Source organism: Microcaecilia unicolor, chromosome 1 (assembly GCF_901765095.1).
Source record: "Microcaecilia unicolor chromosome 1, aMicUni1.1, whole genome shotgun sequence".
NCBI classification, from domain to species: Eukaryota; Metazoa; Chordata; class Amphibia; order Gymnophiona; family Siphonopidae; genus Microcaecilia; species Microcaecilia unicolor.
This window is the reverse complement of record NC_044031.1, coordinates 130,211,512-130,231,152: the sequence shown is the minus strand read 5'-3', so window position 1 is coordinate 130,231,152 and position 19,641 is coordinate 130,211,512. Positions and strand designations below refer to the sequence as shown.

The 19,641-nt window shown below is 43.4% G+C and overlaps 1 protein-coding gene across 2 annotated transcripts in view; it reads left to right on the top strand.

Moving 5' to 3' along the window:
- LRRD1 (leucine rich repeats and death domain containing 1) overlaps positions 1-19,641 on the top strand; it is a 124,149-nt gene that overhangs the window by 91,298 nt on the left and 13,210 nt on the right. Inside the window, exons 3-4 of one of the 2 annotated variants that reach the window (XM_030200213.1) lie at positions 9,765-9,963; positions 15,837-15,998. In XM_030200213.1, coding sequence (XP_030056073.1) covers positions 9,765-9,963; positions 15,837-15,998 — 361 coding nt within the window. Of the gene's footprint in view, positions 1-9,764; positions 9,964-15,836; positions 15,999-19,641 lie in introns of those variants that run through there. The other variant, XM_030200221.1, reaches the window with a different exon arrangement.

The window sequence follows — 19,641 nt, the reverse complement described above, 5'->3', positions numbered from 1 at the left end:
GGCCTCCAAAACTGAACACAATACTCCAGGTGGGGCCTGACCAATGACTTATACAGGGGCATCAACACCTCCTTTCTTCTGCTGGTCACACCTCTCTCTATACAGCCTAGCAACCTTCTAGCTATAGTTGTCACACTGTTTCATCGCCTTCAGATCCTTAGATACTATCACCCCAAGATCCCTCTCCCCGTCTATATCAGACTCTCAACGCCTAACACATACTTCTCCCGTGGATTTCTACACCCTAAGTGCATCACTTTGCATTTCTTCGCATCAAATTTTAATTGCCAAACCTTAGACCATTCTTCTAGCTTCTGCAGATCCTTTTTCCTGGGTGTCCACTCTGTTTCAAATCTTAGTATCATCTACAAAAAGGCAGCTTGGGATATTTTTGGGCTCCCTTTTAGGCATGGGTTGGGCTGGTAAATTTTTTTCCATATGGACCTTGTAGTTATGGCATCTTTTGGGGGTTGGGGGGGGGGTCCTCATGTCTCATGAGAGGACATACTTTCCCCTTTTTAGGACTTCAAGTCCCTCCTCCAATCTTTCATTCTCAGGGTTTACTTCTCTACCCTTCTGAGATAGGTAGTCCATATTAGTATAGTTCTTTCCCGCCCAGTTCTCCACCGAAAACTCATAGGTTTGGAGGGCTAAATACCACGTAATCAGTCTGGCATTATGATTTTTCATCAGACCTAGCCATTTCGTCAGCTACAGAAGTATATTAAGTTTTGAATAAATAAGTGTTTTTCAGCGGTGCATGGTCTGTTATGAGGGTAAAATGCCTTCCAAAAAGGTAATATCTCAATGTCTTCACTGCCCACTTTACTGCCAAGCACTCCATTTCGGTGATAGAATATTGTTGCTCGGTCTCAGTCAATTTCCTACCCCTTGACTTAGTACTGCGCCTAAGCTCACCCCCGAGGCATTTTTCAGCACAGGATATTTACATAGGGCCTCCTTCAACTGAACAAAAGCATGATCCGCCACCCTATTCCAATTTAACTTGTTGGGATGGGAATTTCTTAACAAGGCTGTAAGGTCAACAGCTAGCTCTGCAAGATTAGGTATGAATTTCCGATAGTATCCTATCAGTCCTAGAAAGGCCCATAGCTGCTTCTTAGTCCAGGGAAATTTTACATTTTGGATGGCTTCTATCTTTGAGGGCATAGGTTTTACCCAACCCCCCCCCCCTCACCACCACACATAGCCGCCAAGAGGGGGGCAGGGGGGGACAAATTTCCCCGGGCCTGGGCCCAGCGCCGCAGTCCCACCCGCCCTCCATCATTGACGTCTGCCACTGGGCCGGGCCCTCTGCATTGAAATCACAGTGCCTCTCACCTCCGTGTGAAAGCGCTTCAGGCAGCAGGGCAGCAGATCGCCTCCCTTCAGGCCTCCTTCCCTCCCTGTGTCCCACCCTCGTCTGACGTAACTTCCGCGAGGGTGGGACACAAGGAGGGAAGGAGGGCCGAAGGGAGGCGATCTGCTGTTCTGCTGCCTGCAGCGCTTTCACACGGAGGTGAGAGGCGCTGTGATTTCAATTCAGGGGGCCCGGGGAAGGGGGGAGCGGCGGCGGCGACCTCAGAGGGGGGGAGTGGCGGTGGCGGCCTTGGGGGCAGCCTTGCCCCGGGCCCGGCCCAGTCTCTCGGCGGCCCTGGCACCACACACACAATGGCTAAGTATTGCACTTATTTCTGGCCCAGGGTGCATTTTTTCAGGTTGTCTAAGAGCCTCACAGACAGCTCCTAACTGCTTTAAGTGTTCCAGTTACTAGAAAAAATAACCACATCATCTAGATAAGCCCGGGCATAGGTATGTGGTTAATAATTCGCTGAAAAGCAGCTGGGGCTCCTTTGAGTCCAAATGGGAGTACTTTAAAGTGATACGTGCCTTGATGGGTAATGAACGTAGTTTTTTTCTTTTGAGTCCTCTTCCAATGGAATCTGCCAGTACCCCTTAGTAATTTGAAGAGTAGACAACAATTGAACTCCCCCTAACTGCTGTACCAAATCATCTACCTTGGGCATGGGGCAGGCATCAAAGTGGGACACACTATTGACACCTCTGAAGTCTACACAAAAGCAGGTGGTTCCATCGGGTTTGGGCACTAGGACAATGGGAATTACCCATTCACTGGTTGACTGTTCAGTTATCCCTAGTTTCAACATTTCAGCCACCTCCCTTTCTACCTTTTGTTGTTGTTTTTTTCTTTAGCCTCAGGAAGCCAGTATGGTTTCTGCCTAATTACCTTTCCGGGAATGGTCACTATTCAATAGTCCCTACATGGGAACAACCCAGCGTAGGGGAGAATACATTCCAAAACTGATGTATTAAGGCCTGGATTTGTAGTTTGTGTTGGGGATGTAGAGATTCTCTGTTTTTTATGGGATGCTCATCCCCTATTTCCCCTAGATTGGGTCCAAAATTCCCATCCTCCTTCCCTACTACTCCAGCCAGCTCTTCTCTCTCTACCCAGGGTTTTAAAAGGTTCACATGAAACACTTGGGGTTTCCCTACTCCCTGATCTATTTCATAAGTCAGTGGGCCTAATCGTAATTTCACCACAAAAAGGCCCTTCCATTTTGCTAGTAGTTTATTCACTGATGTGGGAATAAGTACTAAGTTTTTGTCCTGGGGTTGAAACCACCTATCCCTAGTGATTATAGTATATCTTTTGGTGTTTCTGAGCTCATGCTAGATTCTAGTTGGCCGTTTTTCCCATCTTAGCTAACTTCTCTTGCATCTTCTGGACATATTCAGGCACGAAGGTAACTTCTCTGTCTTCCCCCACCCAGGCTTCCTTCACCACTTCTAATAAATTTCTGGGTTGTCACCCAAACATGAGCTCAAAAGGAGAGAATCCTAAGGAAGGTTGGGACACCTCCCGATAAGCGAATAGAACGTAGGGAATAATCATATCCCAGTCAATAACAGCCTCCTCTCCACGTTTTTATATCTTACAGATCAAACTCTGATTGAACCGTTCCACAAGGCCTCCATTTGGGGATGATACACTGCAGTTTTTACATGCTTTATCCCAAACAGTTTAAACACCCTCTCTAGGGTCCTAGACAGGGAATTGGTTCCCCTATTGGTGAAGACCTCTCAAGGGAACCCTACTTAGCAAAAGATCTCCAGCAATTCCCAGACTATTCCTTGGGCTGTAGTTTTCTTCATAGGAACCACCCAAGGATATTTATGTTTCAACATTTTTTTTTATTGGTGACAATTCCAAGCAAATCATTCAAAACTATACTTATACAGATATTCCTATATGAAAATGTACTCAATAGAGTCAAATGTTACCATCTGTCATCCAACTTTTAACAAATATATCCCCCACCTCCTCCCTATAATTATTTTATGTTTCCAACTTTTTATTATCCTCTTTTCCTTATCTCAGCACTCAACTGTGGAACGGGCTGCCTCGGGAGATCAAAATCACTTCAGATCACCCGACCTTTAAGAAACGTCTCAAGACCTTCCTTTTTGGCAGAGCATTTACCATGAGTCCTGCAGGAGCTGCAGCCATTTAGCCCACAGCTCACTTTGTGATACCCAATCACCCACCCTCTCTTCCATTCCCTCATCAGACTTCTCTTTCCCCCTCCTGTGACCCTGTCCACTGTACTTTGTGCTATTGTGTTATGGTTTGTTTATTAACTATTGTATTGCACATTGAGCCTGCCCATGGGCGGGAATATTGTGGGATATAAATGTTGTAAATAAATAAAATAAATAAATTGATGACAAAAACTTAACCTTTACAAACTTTTCCAAAGTGCACTACCATAAAGCAAAGTTTCAAGCCTTATGTCAACATAATTTGATATTTTAACCCTTATACCCATCCCCTTCCCCCCTCCTAGGAATCCTTCCCTGCCTCCCCTCTACTTCCCCCCCCCCCCCCACCCCAGGACTTGTGTTCTTATAGTCCGGGCCAGTTCCCACCCCCCTCCGGGAGCCTTACATACCACTACTCGAGGATAAACACAGGAGCCCCACCAGATACTTCATACAACTTTACAGCAAGTTAAGGAGCAGACTATGCCCACGAGGGCTCAATCTGTGAATATACAAATTCCAAATTTGCAGGAAGTTCTTCTTCCTTTTCGGGGATCCCTTCGCCTCTCTGGGATATTTAGTGAGGTAATCCATCATAACTAGAATGTACTGATATCCATTGGAACTGTGGTTCAAGGGTCCTACAATGTCTACCGCTACCCTATATAGAGGTTGTTCCATAATAGGTAAAGGGATCAATGAAGCTTTTTCTGGTACCCCCTGTGGTACCTTTTGACAGCCTGGGCAAGAGTGGCAATATTCCCTTACATCTTGATTTATGCCTGGCCAGAAGAACCAGGAAACAAGCCTATCTACAGTTCCCGCTTCTGCCAGGTGGCCAGCTAATGGATGAGAGTGCGCTAATACTAACAGGGATTTTCTAAAAAGTTCCGGAATCATAGTTTGCTTCCATTCCCCCTCAGAAAGGGTTCTGACTACTCGATGTAGAATACTATTGACCTTCCAGTAAGCTGGAAATATATTCTTCCCTGCTGACTGTGAACCCTCAGCTTTCCCAGTAAACTTGAAGGGATGGGTCCTTTCTCTGCTGCAGGGGAAACTGGTGGAATTTATGCATCACTTCTTCCTCTGTCGCCTCTACTCGCCCCTTCCATTTGTCCAACCTTTTCTGGGCTCGGGATTCCTAGCTTTCCCTGGGTCTCCTATTACCTGTTGTTCTGTGAATGGGAATATATTCCCTAGCTGGAACATGTCAGCATCCTCAAGGGTGTAGTCCCTTTGCCTGAGTCTCCACACCAGACATCACCTCAGAGACCCAGGCCTGCCTATCTGACATTGCTGCCTGGATGTCCAACCGCCACCTGAAGCTGAACATGTCCAAGACTGAGCTCCTCATCTTTCCACCTAAGCCCACTTCTCCTCTTCCCCCACTCTCTATCTCAGTTGATGGCACCCTCATCCTCCCCGTCTCATCTGCCCGCAACCTCGGGGTCATCTTCGACTCCTCCCTCTCCTTCTCTGCTCATATCCAGCAGACTGCCAAAACCTGTCGCTTCTTCCTTTTCAACATCAACAAAATTCGCCCTTTCCTCACTGAGCACACCACCCGAACTCTCGTCCACGCTCTCATTACCTCTCGCCTCGACTACTGCAACTTGCTCCTCACTGGCCTCCCTCTCAGCCATCTATCCCCCCTTCAATCCATTCAGACCTCTGCCGCACGTCTTATATTCCGCCAGAACCGATATACTCATATCACCCCTCTCCTCAAGTCACTTCACTGGCTTCCGATCAGATACCGCATCCAATTCAAGCTTCTCCTCCTTACTTACAAACGCACCCGGTCTGCTGCTCCTCACTACCTCTCTACCCTCATCTCCCCCTACGTTCCTGCCCGTAACCTCCGCTCACACGACAAATCGCTCCTCTCAGTACCCTTCTCCACCACTGCCAACTCCAGGCTCCGCTCATTTTGCCTTGCCTCACCCTATGCCTGGAACAGTCTTCCTGAATCCCTACGCCAAGCCCCCTCCCTACCCATCTTCAAATCCTTGCTTAAAGCTCACCTCTTCAATGCTGCTTTCGGAACCTAACCTTTTGAACATATAGGTTGCCCCAATCTGTCTGACCTTTCAGATTAACTGTACATTTGTCTTTTAGATTGTAAGCTCTTCGAGCAGGGACTGTCTTTCCATGTTAAATTGTACAGCGCTGCGTAACCCTAGTAGCGCTTTAGAAATGTTAAGTAGTAGTAGTAGTAGATACCCAACCTTCTTTAGGAGTTAACACCTCCTGCATTCCCACCTAGTCCTGACCTAATATCAGGGGGAAGGGGTAGCCTTTCCACAACTGTTACTTTCAAAGTTGTTTTTCCCCGCCCACATGATTGTAGTCTCGTAGGTGGGCTCTTGTTTTATGTCTTCATGTACACATCAGATTTGCATTACACCACTAAATGTCCCCTCCTTCTTCCCAATGCCTTTCCTTCTGGCGAGGAGCCCTGACAGTAATGACTGGTTGCTTCCAGTATCTAATAAAGCCACTGAATCCAACCCAACCACTCTCACCACTTGTTTTAATACCTGCTCCCATCCTCCCTCAGTTGGGGCAAAACCAAGGTTCATATCAGTTGAACATTCCATCAGTGGGCATTCTCTTTTAAAATGGCCTTCCTCCCCACAGTTAAAGCCCGGGGGTTCCCATCAGCCCTTCCCTATCTCCCCAGAATGTGCCCCATGCTTCCCATCTGAAGGTTTTCCCTTTTCTTCTTTAGATAATTTCCATAGATCCCAGGATTTCCCTGGGGGAAAAGCATTTCTTGGGGAGGATTCTCCCTGTTTCCCATTACTTCATCTTCTAAGTAGTGTTCCACCAGGGTCATGGCTTCCCCTATGGTCTTTGGCCCTTGCTGAGTGATCCATATCTTAGCTGCCAAAGGTAAAATAGTTAGAAATTGCTGTAAAACAATCAACAATAGCCTCTGTAGTCTGCTGTTGGGCTTCAACCATGGTGTAGCTAAGTCCATAAGGCTTTCTGCTACCGTCCTTGGCCGCTCCCTCTTCTGGAACTCCTCCTTTCTAAACTTTTTCCTGTACTGATTAGGGGAGAGTCATAATCAGATCACATTTGCTTATAGTCCAGAGCTTTGCTGGCATCCAGTGCCCTATAAGCTGTCTGTTTCCCTATTAGATACAGGGCTATTCTGATTGCCCACTGTTCTACTGGCCAACCAGCCACTGTGCCTATTCTTTTAAATGTTAGGTAGGCCTCTCGGTCATCCCCTGGTTCCAACTTTGTCAAGATCAGTCCCCTTGCCCACTTCATAGGGGTTGGCCCTTGGGTTCCAGTAGAACAGCCCACCCCAGAATCCTGCCAAGCCAGTCCGTCAGCCAAATGTTGTAGCTCCTTCATCTGTGCCTTCATTAGCTGCAGTGGCTGTTGTTGCTGCCACTAGCGCTCCATTGCCCAGGAGAACCAGCATTCCATAGCCTCCTGCTGCACCTGTATTTCTACTCCACCATCCATTTGAGGGTTGCTTCAGACGCCATAGTCCTACAGAGGAGAAAAACACAGACCTAAGTGCGGATCACCTAACAGAAACTCTTCGTTCCCTTTTGTCTCAAAAGAAACCCCTTGAGCACACTCCCCCCCCCCCCCCCCCCCCCCCAGCTAAGGTACCCTTTACCTGGTTTTGCTGGGTAGGAGCACCTTCCCCGAGGGGACATATATCTGATGCTCTCTCTCTCTAGGTGGTTTCAGCGGATCCCACCAGATTATGATGCTTCCATCTACCTGAAGGTATAGGCCAAGTATCTACCACTGGCCATCCACTGCCTATCTGAAGGTGAAGGCAGAGTATCTGCTACTGTCCATAATAAACCAGCTCCTTCAGCAGTCCTCAGTAATTCAACAAAAGGTTAGTCCAGGGTAATCCTTAGCAGGGTAATCCTTAGCAATCCAGCCAATGGTCCATCCACACAATCCAACAAATGGCCAGTCCACAGTAGTCCAACCAAAGAACCTCTCATCTCCAAGAAAGAAAGATCAGTCTCTAATCCTCTGGCCTCCTCTGCAGTTAGGTCCTGATCTGAGTCCCCTTCTTTAATTAGGGTAAGTCCAAGACCCTCAATATTCCACCCACCTCTGGGCTCTGTGCAGTCCTGGAGACACCAATATTCCCACTCTTGCCCCTCTCGGATCTAATAGGTTCCTATTCCCCTCTTCTCGGGTCTTATGGGCAAACCAAAGTTCTCAGGCAATCTGCCTAAGCAAATTATATGCTAATTTAGCTAAGTTCAGTTGCTGGGTATTCTCCCAGTGCTCAGAGAATTGTGTTACTAGACTCAAGAAAGTTTAGTACCCTCCCCCCCTGCCACCTCCCACATAGCCTTCCCTGCTAAGCTACAACTGCCCCATCAGGGTACCAGTACCCTCACCCTAACTGGGTTATGGAACTATACCCAAGTTGTCCTTCTGTATGGTCTAGTTATGGTACCTTTTTGAGGTTGGAGGTTCCCCTTGCCTTGTGACGGGACATGCACCCTGTCACAGGATCCCATGAGGTGCACCTTGTTTTCCAGTTCCTCAGCCCTCTCAGGCCCAGATGCACAAAATTTAACAAGTCATCAACGTGTGTTTTATACTGGTTTTAACTGGTTAAGCGAGCACGGAGTTCAGTGAAACATGCACAAAGGGGTTCTACTACTACTACTACTACTTGACATTTCTGCGGGCTCTTTTCCTGTCATGGTAGCAGCTAATGATAATTGCATGCTAAGTTGTTTAAATGAGCTACTTACCATTCAGATGTGCATTCTGAGTAATGCAACTGTTTTCCTAGCAATGCACAGAAAGGGCTGCTTCCCCTAATGATTAATTTTTAATGGGTGGTCAGGAGCTGTCGGTACTGCATGGCTGGCTGAGGAGAGCTATGAGAGCTGCAGACTGACCAGCAGCTGTGAAATTGCAAAGCAACAAAAGGGGATCTGTTTGTACAGGACAGGTCAGGTGCAGGATGCCTCTCTTGTGCGGATCAGAAATGCAGGACACTTCAAGCCCATTCCTTCAGTTTTCTTACTCCAGGATAACCAGTTGAGCTTACTATCAGTTGAACTCTTCAAGATTCAAGGAACGCATCATCTGTTGACAGCCACTTGAACCCTCCTCAAATCCCCGGGTTGGCACTGATGGCTTCAAATCCCCCTTTTGTTTGTTTTCATTTATTTTTATTGGTGGTTTTGCAAGCTTAGTTTTGACATTTGAAAACAGCAACCAATTAAGAAGAAATCAGAGGTTGCTTGTTCCATGAATTCAGAACTTCTGCTCCAGTGCCATGCAGATCAGCTGTTTCTGGTCAGAAATTGTGGAAAACAAACAAAAAAAAAGGTTACAAACAGATTTCATACACGCAGCTCGAATGCATGTATGAAAGCTATCTGTAGGATGCGCAGAGCAGCCATGCTTAGCGATTAGCTGTTCTGCACATGCTCGACAGACCGATTGGCTCCCCACCTTCCACTGAGCTGCTTACTGTTTTTGCAAGCAGCTCATTTACATCCCGTTTCTTCTGAGCATTGCTAGCTATTTCCAACTCAGTAATTTTTACCGAGTTGGAAATAGTGTTCGGTGGTTTAACAGGACTTTAGTGAATTGAGGTGTCTGTCCGGCCCATATAAGTGTGGGAAGATGCTGCTGCCAAAACTAAGTGTAGAATGCAGTGTATCATTCTATTCAGGTTGTAGTTGAGGGCATCACTCTAATATCACAAAAGTGATAGGATGCCTTGGGAATTCTGGGGCCTTCTAAAAATAACATTACATAGGATCTTCAAATATGCTGTGTTGTAATTGAATTACTAAAAGAAAAGCACAGCCTTATGCATTAAAAATATATTAATAAGCTTATACCTGTGCTTGTATGAATTTTCTATACTGCCAATAAATATAATTTTGTTAAGGCATGACAGTATTTTATCTCTAATCTTACTTAACATTTTAATGTGTGTTACTTATATGTTGTGTTATTTTGAGTTATATTTTATATTATTGTTCTCCATTTTGAGCATAATTGATATGATAGATAAGAAAAGTTAAATAAAATATTTTCAGGAATGGCAAAGCAAAATAATTAGTATACTTCTTTGCCTTTTTATTTGAAACATCTCCCACCCCCTACAAAATACTATGCTTAGTGTGTAATGTGTGAACATGATAGTTGATTAATGTGTGTTTATGTTTCAGTTCACTAATCTTCCAGAAGAACTGTGTAAACTGGCTCAATTAAAAGAACTTGATATATCACACAATGCACTTGAAACACTTCCAAACGACATAGGGGAAATCAAGAGTCTGGTTCGATTGATAGCTGCCAATAATCGTCTTCATCAGCTTCCCAAATCCATTACATCACTGAACTGTTTGCAAGAACTCAATCTGAAAAGTAAGTTCTAATGAATACATTTGTTTATTTGCTCCTTCAAGGACAAATAAATTACATAGACCTTACACATGGAGTGAAGTCACCGACAGAGCTCAGGATGGAAAAAATTGAGGTAACAAGCTCTCAAAGCTTAGCCCATTCCAAAATGGTGAACCATGTATGTGCAAAGGTTCCTGTGTCTTCATTTTTATACAGAGCCACCTCAGTTCTTTTTATTTTATTTTTTTTTTTTGGGCATAGAGGATATCTGCTGCTGAGTGTCCTCATTAGGTAACTTTTTGGCTGCTTGTATATCATTTTTTTCTCATGTTTCATAGGTTGTCATCTCATTACTCATTTTTTCCCCTTAAATTTACATGGAAATACTTTTAAAACAAATATTAGGAAATATTTTTTCACTCAACGAATAGCTAAGCTCTGGAACTCTTTGCTGGAGGATGTGGTAACGGCGGTTAGCGTAGGTTTGGACAAATTCCTGGAGGAAAAGTCCATAATCTGCTATTGAGGCAGACATGAGAAGCAACTGCTTGCCCTGGGATTGGTAGCATGGAATGTTGCCACAATTTGGGTTTCTGCTAGGTAATTGTTACCTGACTTGACCACTGTTTGGAAAACAGGATACTGGGCTAGGTGGACCATTGATCTGACCCAGTATGGCTATTCTTATGTTATGCTATGTTAAAGACCTCTAGATAGGTTTTTAGGCCATACTCTTAAGTTTCATTGATTTTTTGCACAGCGGCGATAGTCTGGCTTATGAAGCTTATTTGTAATTTTTAACCTCAAATTGTTTGATTTCACTGCAACTATTTTTCATATGATATCCCAAAATCAGATGCCCCTTAGCAGCATCAAGATGTTTTAGTGGGAGGCAGCACTCTTGGAATTCACAAGCTTAAGAAATTTCTTCTTTTTCTCCGAGGACAAGCAGGCTTGCTTCTTCTCACAAGTGGGTAGACACCATCCCGCGTCACCCGATTCGGCAAAATTGCCAGAAGAAAAATCTAGAGCTTTCAGGAGCACGAGCCACGCTCCAGCACACATTTGCGAGTGCCTTCCCACCTGCCGCACTTCAGTTTCGTTTTTTCCATGAGAAGTGACTGTCTTTTTCTGCTCACTTCTCACACACCCGGTAGCACAATTTGCCACCTTCTTTTTCTTTTCACTGTGTTTCCCAAAAAAAAAAAAAAAAATATATATATATATATATATGTATTTTTTTCCTTTATTTCCTAGTCCTTGCCCCGCACCTAAGTCTCCTTTCATTTTCAGCATGGGCCATTTTTAGGTCTGCCTGGTCGGGTCTTTCTTTTTGTGCCTTTCCCCTTTTTAGGCACCATCACGACTTTTAATTTCGCCGAAGCCATTTGTACTTCCATGTCCACAAAGACTCCCAGTGGCTTCAAGCGTTGTACCCGGTGCGACCGGACCATCTCGGGAAAAGACACCCATTCTTGGTGTCTTCAGTGCCTTGGGCCCGACCATAGCCCTGCCTCTCAAAGGTGTGCTTTGACTTAGGCTCATTTCTTTCATGTGAGCAAGACTCTGGTGTAGAGTAATATGCTTGCTTAGAATCTGATGACTCTTCTGAGTCAGACTTTAACTAGGCGCCTTTGTGCACTAGGGTATGGGCCTTCACATAGGCTGCAGTTTGCTGGGCAGAATCTTCTCAAGTAATGTGACTGAGCTGGTTCTCCCCGCCATCCCACCTTATACCCATTTCCAGGGCCAGGGCTTCATCCTCAATGGCAGCTGCTTCTTTCTCTTGCTGCAGCACCTCCAATGTGATGATGTCTGACTCTACCTTCTTGTTTTCAGAGGTGGCAGAAATGTCGATGGCAGTGGCTTTCTTTCCCTCTCTTTCTAGTTTAAGTTTCTCAATTTTTATGGCTGCTTCTTATTTACTATAAAGAATCTTTGATTTGGCAGCCTCAGCCATAGCTTGTACCCGGAGAGCTGCTGCAATTGTTGCAGACTGACTGGAATGGCTGGTCCTGTGTAATTTTGAATTTCTAGAAGTTCTGTTGATGTGCTTAGAGCTGCCAGAGTATTGGAACTGATTTTCCCCTGCAGGATCTGTGTGAGTTGCTGTGCTTTTAATTGCCTCTGCCACCATCGCCATGCTTTTAATTGCCTTTCATAATGTAAGTAGTTATGATCATCACAATTTATAATACTGTTCCTACATTTCCTTGTTTTTACTGTATTCTTTACCATGTAAGATGCTTTCTTTTACTATGTAAGCCGCACTGGACCTGCTGTATGTCGGAAAGAGCGGGGTACAAATGTAATAAATAAAATAAATAAATAAATAGCCTGGCGTGCAAGATCTCTGACTTGCTGTCTGTCTTTCTGTGCCAAACTATCTACCGTATTTGTTCTACTAAAATTGGCAATATTCTTGTGACTTTTGCTGGTACTGATTATATATGGCTTGCAATTGCTCTGGATGGTGGCTTTCAGTTTTGCCCCTCTTTGAAACCTCATTTCTTTCTTTCTCCATCTTAACCCAGAGTTTGTCCAAAAGAAAAAGATTTTTTTTTGTTGTTGTATTTGTACCCTGCACTTTTCCCACTCATGGCAGGCTCAATGCAGCTTACATGGGGTAATGGAGGGTTAAGTGACTTGCCCAGAGTCACAAGGAGCTGCCTGTGCCTGAAGTGGGAATCGAACTCAGTTCCTCAGTTCCAAAATCCACCACCCAAAGTCCACCACCCTAACCACTAGGCCACTTCTCCATTCCCTGCTTCAGTTTTATACTTTTCTATGGCTTTCTCTTTAGGCTTATGTGTTCTTTTGGACCTTTCAGAACCTTTTTCACTTTCCAAACTGGCTTGTGCTGTATTTCCAGTGTCAACTATTTCAGCCTGGATATTTTGTGCCATCATATCAGTGACTTCAGTGTCCCCACTGCCTTTGGACTGGGCCATAGCCTCTACACTAGACTGGCAGGAATAAAACTTTCCTTCACACTGTGACTGCAAACCTTGGATCTGTGCCAAAAGTGTTACTTTGGTAGAAAAGCACTTTGGGGGGAGGGTTCAAGCAGTTCTCTGACCCTCTGTTATTCAAGCACCTTGTAGCACTGGGCTAAGACTGCAGGGAGCCAGGAAGCTTTTATATGGTAATATTTCTCTCTTTTTTTTTTTTCTTTTATCTTTACAAGTAGTGAGTGTGTCTTGGGGAGGTTATGCTCAAATAGATACTTTTGCTTGTCACTATAGCAGTGGTGGGGGGCGTGCAGGTAGCTCTGTCCTCTCTTTGCTAACACTGTGCTGCTAATTATGTATACAGCCTGCACCAAAGCCCTCTTTGCACCAGAATTGACTTCTATAACTCTCAAGCAGCAAGTGTTAGCAGGCTTTATTTTAACAGTGCAGATTTCCACTCAAACTAACAGCATAAAATATTTCAAGACAATGCAGTTTACTTTAACAAACTATTCCAGCTTAGAATTAGGACTGAGGCTTGCTTCAGAGTTAATTATATATGCATCCACAACTGTTACATTCACTCTATACAAAGAGCTGAATTAATGGCTATGGGTTTTCCTTTAAGAAACTGAGATAAACACTGCACAATTCTCTTGCAGACTTATACCATTCACAATTCAGTTTTCACTTGAGGTCACACACAATAAATTTTTAAAGCAATGCACTTTTAACTCAGCTTTTTCTTGTCTGTGATCTCCTTCCAAACCCTTCGAAGTGCTATTTGTTTCAGGTATTCACTTAGAGAAAATATGATTAGAATGAGGTCTATCCATTATAGAGGTGCTATTTCAGTACCTTTAGCCCATTGCTCTAGGATGCCTTTGTAGAACACCAAATCTAGTATGTGACTGTGGTACTATGAGTGAGGGCAGGCCTGGAGACCAGGTGAGACACACAGAGGTTGCAGGTAAAGGCAAATAATATTTATTGAAGGTATTGGCAAGAAATCCTGTTTAATACACAAGAAGGAAGAAGGCAAACTCAAAGCAAAATCCTTGAATGTGGCAATGTCCTTGGGTGGCTTTCTCCTCCAGAGCCACAGCATACATTCCTGTCTCTTGGCACAACAGCACACTCTACTTATCTCAGGCCTGGCTCTCCAATTACTAGTGCCATCTCTATCAAGTACTCGGGTCAAAATACAAAGTCTGCGAGGCTCCAAGTTAGACCTGGCCTATCCGACTTTACTTGTGTATTTTACACATAAGTGGTGGAGTTGTATGCTGTGGAGTCATAGACTGTGGGACGTTGCTGTTTCCTTCTGGGCCTCTTTAACCCAACTCTAAAGAAGGTTTAATGACAGGAGACGGCATGAGCCTATTTCGCCCATTATCTGGGCTGAAGGCAGTGGGCAGAGTTTGCCACCATATTGGTCAGGACAAAACAATTGCAATCTCTATTGAAAACAATAGCAAACTTGTGACGTTTTATTAAAACTCCTAGGTTTTACATTCTCTCTGTTAGGAGGGGATCGGTGAAAGTAAGGGGAGTTGGAGGGGGGTAGGTTATATTCTAAATGTATTTGTCAGTGCTCCAGAGTTTGCTTTGTTATTTGCAGTGCTGTATTGTGGATTTCAGTGCTGCACTGTATGCCTGTATTTTTTGTTTTTTTTGTATAGAAATATCTTTATTGTCATCATAAGAAAAAATAAAGGTATATAGCACAGCATTGAAATCCACAATACAACACTGCAAGTAACAAAGCAAGCTCTGGAGCACTGACAAATACATTTTGAATATAATCCTCCCCTCTTCACAGACCTCTCAAACTCTCCCAACTCCCCTTACATCCCCCCAATCCCCTCCTAACAGAGAAAATGCAAAACTTATGTTTAGTAAAACCTCACAAGTTTGCTATTGTTTTCAATAGCGATAGCAATTGTTTTATTCTGTGGCGACTTCATGAGGAAGACACAGGGAGGGCGACATCATCGTTTTGATGTCATGCCATCTCCTGTCATTAAACCTCCTTGTCAACTCTGGCCCTGCCTTTTATACTTCCTGGCAGCTGTCCTCCTGGCTCTACAACTCTCGTGTCACTTCCTCTTTGGGCGTGACTATGGGACTTAAGGTGGTTCTGACTCTGTGAGGTAGTATTTTTAAGGAAAAGGGACAATGTTCTATAAACTCCCTCACACTAACCCTTTCCATTAGTTGGAGAATTGATCATCTGTGTGAATCCTAATGTTATCATCATGTTTAGGACTACAGCTATGATGCTATCTGGTGATTCGATATATAGATTAAAGACTCCCATTATCACCAGCCTAGGGTAATTCAAGGTCACCTGTGTAATCAGATCAAGGAGTTCTTGCACAGATAGTGTTGTTGTGAGTTGCTTGGTATACCATGAACAGCCAGACTGGTTTCTCCTCTTTATGTGTCATATATGTAATGTTTTCTATACATGGATGTTCTCTGGTTCTAACTTATTTCTGTTTAGTTCTGTGACATTATTTTATCCTTGTTTTTTAAATATTTATGTATTTTGTTTTCTTTAGGACCCCTGATGCAATTGTCATGTCGAAACACTGCCGTATTGGGTCAGCCCATTAATAAAGACTTTTCATTTGCATTTGTGTTTCAAGTTCCGTTCAAGATTCCAAAATCTCTAAAGGTTCCACATCCTGTAGGTCCAGGGTACTTTTGTATATGCCTGTCAGAGCCCCAGTCAGATTATGTCTCTCTGTTGGGGTATGATACTGCTTTTTTAAAGCATAACATTATAAGGCAACTACATTTTTCATATTCTGTTGTTTCTGTAATTTACAGATATTTATTGCAATATGGAGGGATTTATTTTGTCAGTGTTGGTTTAGTTATAATGTATATTTCTTAAAAGAAAAATATTAATCTTTTCTTTTTAATTACTTTTTCTAGAAAATCAGTTAACATCCTTGCCTAATGACTTCTATCATCTTCAGACACTGAGGGAGATAAATCTTGATGAAAATCCTTTGCTGGTACCTCCTCGGGAATTCTGTGAAGGAAAGCAACTATTCCCCATTGGATGCTACCTGCAGAGGGCTGATGTAAGGGATGGTAAGTTATAAATTTTGTACTGTTTGGCAGTATTCCTGTATAGGAGATACAGCTAACACTCTTTATCTAATCTTTACAGAGATGTGAGTTAAAAACCTGGCATTAATGTCCTTTACTCCTTCCTCTTCATTAGTGGTCACTTATTTTTAACCTTGCTGTCCCACGTCATTAAATCCAATTAGTTCAGCAAGAATTGCTTTAAAGTCAGCCAGAGTGGATTGCTTATCAAAAATTGTTGGCTAGAACTTGCATTGAGACTGTATGATTTTTGTTGAGCGGAGATAAACTCTGAAGTAGTGTTTATATAATGTTTCATTAGATTCAATGACATGGGACAGCAAGGTTAAAAGATAAGTGACTTTTACTAATGAAGAGGAAGGAGTAAAGGACACTTATCAGGATTTTAAGAAACAAGAGGAGTAGTAGCATGGACATTCATTGTAAAGGACTTTTGATTGTGTAAGAATTGTTTTTATCTAAAGTCATTAATTGGTATAGAAATTATTTATGTTGTTATTTGTATGTTCAAAGTGATTTTGATAGTGCATGCAATGTGATCTAATAATTTTAAATTTTGATATGGTAAGATAATAAAAAGATATTTAGATATATAAAAAAAACTTTTATAGTTACTTATAATGATGTATTGTATGGAGTAGTAACTGTATTGGAATTACAGATACCTTATATATAATTGTGGATGCATATTCATTAGGGATATACTGAAAAGAAAACCCAAATATCTGGTGGTCTCTGAGGACAGATTTGAGAACCACTGATCTAGAGGACTCAGGCTGACTTGCTGTAGCAGATTTGGCTTAAGCTATCAGCTGAAGATTTGTAGCAGCTGTGCCTGCATTATAACAACCAAGTAGGTGTATCTCATGTCAGTCAGAAATGAGAAAGATGATCACCTAAACGTTGTCCTGTTTTACAGGCTGCCAGGTAACTGGCATGAATGCCAACCACACTTCATGGATTTCATATCGAACACATGTGAATCTAACTCCAATCTACTAATAATAGGGGACATAAACCTACACTTAGAAGACCTTAACTCAACTAACGCATGTGAATGCAAGGATTTCCTCCAACTATGGGACCTCAATTGGACAAATATGCAAACAACTCGTGTCAAAGGACACACACTTGACCTAATCACATACAAACTATCCCCAGACTTAAACTTCGTACTAAAAGATACATAATGGACAGACATACCATGGTCAGACCACTACAAATTAAACCTACCGTATTTTTCGGACTATAAGACGCACCGGACCATAAGACGCACCTAGGTTTTAGAGAAGGGAAATAGGAAAAAAAACATTTGCTTTTTCCCTCCTCTAAAACCTAGGTGCTCCGGTGCGTCTTGTCCGAATCCCTCCCTCCGAGTTCGGGATCGCCCTCCCCCGGCCCTGTCACCACTTCTCCCTACTCACGCGATCTTCCCTGGTGGTCTAGTGACGTCGGGGCAGGAAAGAGCCCCCCTCTTTCCTGACCAGCGCGCTGCTCTCCATCCTCCTGTAAGCATTGCTGCCTGACGGTCTCGGCGAGATTCAAAATGGCCGCTGAGAATTGAAGTCTCGGCGGCCATTTTGAATCTCGCCGAGACCGACAGGCTGCATACAGGAGGATGGAGAGCAGCGCGCTGGGCAGGAAAGAGGGGGCTCTTTCCTGCCCCGACATCACTAGACCACTAGGGAAGATCGCGTGAGTAGGGAGAAGTGGTGACAGGGCCGGGGGGGAGGGCGATCCCGAACTCAGAGGGAGGGAGCGCGATCCCGAACTTGGAGGGAGGGAGGGAGGGAAATCTCTACCTTCGGACTATAAGACGCACCCCCCATTTTCCTCCCAAATTTTTGGGGGAAAAAGTGTGTCTTATAGTCCGAAAAATACGGTATCCCTACAATGGTGAAAAAAAGCCTCTCACCAAAATCAAGACACTCAACCTACACCACGAGAGGCCAAATTGACCCTGCAACATTTTGGCAACAAATCTATAAGAACGAATGGACAGCACAAACAAACTCAAAACACTATCTCCTAGAATGGGACAACAGATGTAGAAGTACACTAGACAGTATAGCACCACTACAAACTAGAACCTCATGAAGACACAACTCAATACCATGGTTTAACGAAGAACTGAAAAATCTAAAAACACAAGTTAGGAGGCTCAAACGGGCATGGAATAAAAAAAAAAGACGAATCTGCACTCAACGCATGGAAATTAACGCAAATAAAATACAAATATGCAATTAGACAAACCAAAAGATCATATTACAAAACTAAAATAGGACCAGTCTACAAAAACACACATAAACTTTTCCAACTTGTGAACAGAATCCCAATGCAAACTAGACATCTGCCCAAGCAACCTCATGAAATTAGCTCCTCAACAATTCATACTAGACTTAACGAACCACCTGAATTTCATGCTACAAAACGGACTTTTCCCAAAGGAAAAAGGAAAAATCTTACTCACCCCAATACCCAAAGATACAAAGAAAAACGCTAGTGAAATAACTAACTACAGACCAGTTGCATCCATACCACTAATAACCAAAATAACAGAAGGAGTGGTAACCAAACAACTCACAAGTTATCTCGACAAGTTCTCAATACTGCATGACGCCCAATCAGGATTCCGTTCGAATCACAGCACAGAGACAATACTAACTACCCTACTGACCAAATTTAAGCAACGGATCGCAACAGGCTCTAATATACTCCTCCTACAATTTGACATGTCAAGTGCCTTTGACATGGTTGACCACGGAATTCTATTACACATTCTTGAATATTTCGGCATCGGAGGCAATGTCCTAAATTGGTTCAAGGGGTTCTTAACCTCACGTTCATACCAAGTCACATCAAATTCAACCACATCTGCTGCATGGACACCTGAGTGCGGAGTACCGCAAGGATCTCCCCTTTCACCAACAATTTTCAACCTACTGATGACCCCACTAGCAAAACTTCTATCAAACCATAACCTTAACCCTTACATATATGCCGATGATGTAACGATATATATTCCTTTTAAACATAACATCAACGAAATCTCCAACGAAATCAACCAAAGTCTACACATCATGAACACTTGGGCAGATGCATTCCGACTGAAATTGAACGCAGAAAAAACTCAATGCCTCATACTAACCTCCCAATACAACACAACAAAATTTACCGCCATCAACACACCTAAACTAAACTTGCCAATTTCTGAAAATTTAAAAATCCTTAGAGTCACAATCGACCGCCACCTTACACTTGAGACTCACGCGAACAACACAACAAAAAAGATGTTCTTCTGCATGTGGAAGCTGAAAAGAATAAAACCATTCTTTCCAAGATCTGTCTTCCGCAACTTAGTACAATCACTCGTACTAAGCCATCTGGATTACTGCAACTCATTATACGCAGGCTGCAAAGAACAAATAAAGAGAAAACTTCAGACAGCCCAGAATACAGCAGCCAGACTCATCTTCGGAAAACCAAAATACGAAAGCGCAGCACCATTACGTGAGAAACTACACTGGCTCCCACTCAGGGAACGTGTCACCTTTAAAGTATGCACGTTAGTGCACAAAATCATTCACGGTGAAGCCCCTGCATATATGTCTGACTTGGTAGACTT